At 43.8% G+C, this 5,000-nt stretch overlaps 1 protein-coding gene across 1 annotated transcript in view; it reads left to right on the forward strand.

Moving 5' to 3' along the window:
* The window catches only part of LOC135210934 (intraflagellar transport protein 81 homolog), a gene marked incomplete in the record, with an annotated part of 587,949 nt that overhangs the window by 401,828 nt on the left and 181,121 nt on the right, over positions 1–5,000 (forward strand). The window contains 1 exon segment of the mRNA XM_064243906.1: positions 4,191–4,386. Within this exon segment, the coding sequence (XP_064099976.1) occupies positions 4,191–4,386 (196 nt within the window).

The raw sequence follows: 5,000 nt of genomic DNA on the forward strand, positions 1-5,000 counted from the left end.
TCAAGATAGAGAATGACTTCATGCTGATGGTGGACTTGAAGGATGCATATTTTCAGATACCTATCCACAAATCCTACCACAAGTACCTTCTACTTCGTCCTCACAGAGACGGTCTAGCAATTCAGAACCTTCTGTTCCAGCCTCTCGACTGTTCCCCAGGTGTTCACGAGAGTGTTCGACCTGGTCTCAACTTGGGCGCATCCGTACGGGATACGTTTGAGGTATCTCAACGATCATCTGGTCCTAGTGAACTCCCATTCACGGATTTTACAGGACAGGAATTGACACCTTGAGTTTACTGGGGTCTGAAGACCCAGATAATTCACAAGAAGTCTGATTTTGAGCCCAAGCAGGGGATGAGGTACCTGTGCATGCTGATAGACAAGAGTTCCCCTCAAACTCTAGTACTAGCATGTTCAGGTGAGCAGTGAGGCGGTTTCTGTCTTGACAGGAAGAACCTTCTTGGCTGTGGCTCATCGTGATACATCACCTGTCATCCCTGAAGAGTCGGATGCATCAACTGAGGATGAGACACACACCGAGAGCAGTTGCAGACGGCAGAGGTGTGAGAGCTTCATGACAAACACCTTCACATGAACGTCCTGAAACTCAGGGAGCCTTCCCGGTTCTCCAAGAGTTTCAGGAACGTGTGATAGGATGCTCTGTGGCATTACACTACAGTAGTGGCACACTTCAATAAGCAAGAGATGTACCTCACTCGAGCTTCATCTTGACAGTGTTGGTGATGGGCAACAGCACACTTGATAGAGCGGTCAACCAGATGCATTCCAGACAAGAGGAATGTAATGGCAGACAAGCTCAGCGCCAGAATCAGGTGGTAGGGACCGAACAGTCTTTTCACCAAGATGTGGCGGAAAGGTTGTTCAGCCTTTGGGGGCATCCAGTCATAGACTTGCTCACCACCCAGCTCAACAGGAAGCTAAAGACCTTCCCTTCTGTTGTTCCAGACCCATAGGCAGCTACAGAGGATGCATTCCAACATCCATGAAACATCCTCGAAAGTTTACACCTTTCCCCCATTGTTTCCAGATTCAAGCAGGGACCGACACTCTGATCACCCCAAATCTTTGGAGGACTCTGGTGGCACTCAAATGCCCTCAGGCCATTTGATTCCCAGACTTCAGGCTCTTCTCTCCAAGACACAGAGAGATTCCCCCATGGCAGAACTGCTGTGCCAGCCACAGGCCAAATGGTACCTTGTCTTCCCTGTGTCTTCAATGCTGGGAGATATCCATCATCTCTTGCGAGCGAGACTATTTCTTGCTGAGCAAACAGATGGCAGGAGGCCTCAGACAGCCCTCTGCAGGATACCAGGGAAAGTGGGCCGTCTTCTGTGGTTGGTGTTGTAGACAGGGTATCTCTCTGGTCAGAGCCACTCTTCAACAGGTCGTAGCTTTCATCCTCTCCCTTCCCTAGAGAAGCTCTCTCCTGTCTCAGCTGTAAGACTACAGAGCCACACTGGCCGTAGTCTTGAAGCTGAAGGGTATTGATATCTCGTCTTCTTCGAGATATCATTACTCATAGAACTTATAGAGGTCTTGCCCACCCAGGATCTCAGACCTCCTGAGTGGGACGTGAATTTCGTGCTGCAGAACCTGACTGCGCCCCATTCGACCCCCTTCGAGAGTACTCAGGCAGGGATCTGATCCTCGAGACCATCTTTCTGCTTGCCCTGGCATCGACGAAGACAGTTGGCGAATTACATGGTCTTTCTTATGATGTAATAGTGGATGGAGAACTGTTACACTTGACTTCGTCCCGAACTTCAGACCAAAGAATCTGAATCCATCAGTTCCCAACGCCAGATTCGAGTCCTTTACCACCCCCTCCCTGAGCAACTTCATTGATGATGATGGTTTCGAGAGACGACCAGGAAGATGTACTACTTTGCTGCTGACGATGACAGTATACTTTGTCAGAAGAATTTAATAAAGTCAGGGCCATTGCCCCGTTCCCTCACATTCTGTAGAACCTGTTGGTTTGGGATATTACCCACAGGTCCTTGGACACTTATCCTTGGGACCAGTGGTGTCTGCTCAACAAGTTGTGTAATTTACCTGGCTCCTTAACTGGACAGTATCACATCTCGCCTCATTGTACAGTATGATTGAGCATGACTGTGGAGTGGCTGGCTCACCTTTCACCTCTTTCATCCTACTCTTTCCCTTTGGGTAGAGAGTAACGTGGACCATTACATGCTGGACCGAGCAATTGATGCAGGTAAGACACTCCTTGGAGTAACCTATCTATTTTCATTGATTAGTTAATAGAAGTAATATCTGCCCCCTTCCCTTCACAAGGCAGGGAAGAGGGACCCGGACATAAGACAAGCTCATAACTTGTCTTTGCCTTAATGTCTCCAACACAATGGTTCTTAGCTTTCTCTTAAGGGGGACACATATTCTCCCTCTTTAGAGTAAACCCAGAAGAATTACTATGATCTTGTAGTTCTTTAATTCTGATCAAAAGTTAGTGGCTGGATTCCCTTCCTCATTCTTACAACCTGGAAGGAAATCTCAGGTAGGCTGAACCCCAGTTGGTTCACCGGAGACCACTTAGATTCCACCCACCAATCCTGTGGTAAAGGACTGAGGTTTTGTATATTGCGTAAGAACATGTCACAATTTTTGAAAGTACATTGTATTTTTCCTAGCTGTACAAACCCGAGGTCCTTTACACTAACTGCCCACCTTATGCCACCCCTCAATCTGCTACCTGGGCCAAAAGCAAATTGGAATGTTTACGTCCGATCAAAGGGACTACCAACAACCAGACCGTTAATTAACTACCTAATCGCCTTGTTAAAGAATTCAGCAGCCAAATCCAGGCTACGCCTTAAGTAATTCAGATATGTAGTAAAGGACCTTGGGTTTGTATAGCTAGGAAAAATACAATTTACTTTCAAAAATTATGATTTTATCGGGAATAACAGTTTTACATACAGAAAACAATGAGAAATATATATAAATGACTAATGAAATGAATAAATGAGCATTTAACATCACTCTTACCTTTATGGAAAACACCTGTTAGTGTATGGAAGACAGAGAGGAGGCGAGAGGGAGGAGATGTTATTGTTGGGAAAGGGAACCTCCCTCCATAAGGACTTCAGGTATCAAGGACCTATCTGGGGTTACTCCTCTTCCTTTTTTACTGGCACTATCTGAGGTTACTTCCCCTCTTCGTTTATTACTGGCACTAGGACCAGCTTGAGAGTTACTGGACCCCCATTGCACATCAAAACTGTTCAAAGACACATGTTTCTGGCATTTCTTTAAAATTTACCTAAAGTTAAACACGACATTGTCATGTAAATTTTCTGCAAAATTTTTTATATCATTTCACTTTGCAAACATGTCCTTAATCCCTGAAGTAGGCACGTTATGTATGCCCATTTGTTTTCAGAATTTTTCAAACCAGCCTCTTCTGGCCTTATATTCACTAACAGCAGCATTTTCTCACTGAGTTCGGCATGCAGCTTCCTCCAGCACTTTGATACAAGTTCTTTCTTAAATTGTATAGTGTTTCTCGCCTTTTTTTTTTACACAAGGGCTAGCACTTGGAACTTTCTTTGACCCCATGATGGCTTTTTTAGCAGTTGCACTTAAACAAAAAAGCACAAAAACAATGAACACAAATGCAGAATGGGTCACGAAATAAGATGGGATGCTTTGTTTGGGTGCTTGATACGGGGCCCGGTCACACGTTGTGCCCCGAATGGAGCATTTCCGAGTGTGCGAAAACCGAGGAAACATATGATAACCGAGGCAAGAGATCGTAGAAAAAAAGTCTACGAAAACTGAAACGTATGAAAATAGAGGCATACAAAAACCGAGGTTTGACTGTATAATTACTGGATAAGTCATATATCAAAAATTATTTTATTATTATAAAAATATAATTTTTCCATGCAGTGTATCAATCCATATATGCAAAGTCAGAAGAATATATATAAATGGGTAGATATATAGTGAAAGTATAAAACCTGATGAAGCATCAGCAGGGCTAGCAGCAAGGCAGAATATTTTTTATTATGAATTGGGGTTTGATGGCATATGGCATAATTATAATCATCATATGTATGTCATGACCAGTTTATTTAATTAGTACTCTCCTGTCCCTTCTTTTTTTCATTATTGAAAAATTTGATGTTGATATCTATTAATTAGGTCGAGGGAACTCCTAACAGTGAATCTATGTTGGCATCTGCCAAAGCTTTAAGACTTGAAAGAGAGCGTCAGAAAGAAATGAAACAACATGAATCTGACCTTAAGGATGCTGTCCAGTTATCAGAACAAAGGTGTATGAGACTCCAAACTCAGCTGAAGGACATTCGGAAAGCTGGGATGGGCACCACGCCAGAAGGTATTTAGTAATTTTACACGCTTTAATTACATTCACTGTTTTGAAATGTTTTAGTTAGCATATTTCATAGATATATTATATATACAGTCCGGTCCCAAATTATGCGTGTTTGAATTGTGCAATTCCCCTTTTATGTGGTTGCTAGTTCTCAAAAATGGATTTTCTCTATCTGCGAAACCGTTCAAATTCTGCGAGTCACGCGCCGCAAAACATATCAAATCTATTGTCTTTTCAAGTATTTTAGATGTAGGGAGGTTTGCTGGTATAGAGAAGGGGTTTGGGGGGAGGGGGGGGGGAATGCTTGGAGGACTTAGCCAATAGCTAAGACGGAAGGTTCTGCCTCATGCATTTGTGATGTCATACCTCAGTGTGTATGAATGATCATTGCCATACGTATTATTCAGATCTGCGAAGTGTATTCTGATCAACCACACAATGAGCGCCTCAGTGGCGTGGTTGGTTTGGTGTTTGCTTCTCACCTCGGTGGTCGCGGGTTCGATTCTCGGCCATTCCATTGAGGAGTGAGAGATGTGTATTTCTGGTGATAGAAGTTCACTCTCGACGTGGTTCGGAAGTCACGTAAAGCCGTTGGTCCCATTGCTGAATAACCACTG

This window comes from Macrobrachium nipponense, chromosome 4 (assembly GCF_015104395.2).
Source record: "Macrobrachium nipponense isolate FS-2020 chromosome 4, ASM1510439v2, whole genome shotgun sequence".
Classification (NCBI taxonomy): Eukaryota; Metazoa; Arthropoda; class Malacostraca; order Decapoda; family Palaemonidae; genus Macrobrachium; species Macrobrachium nipponense.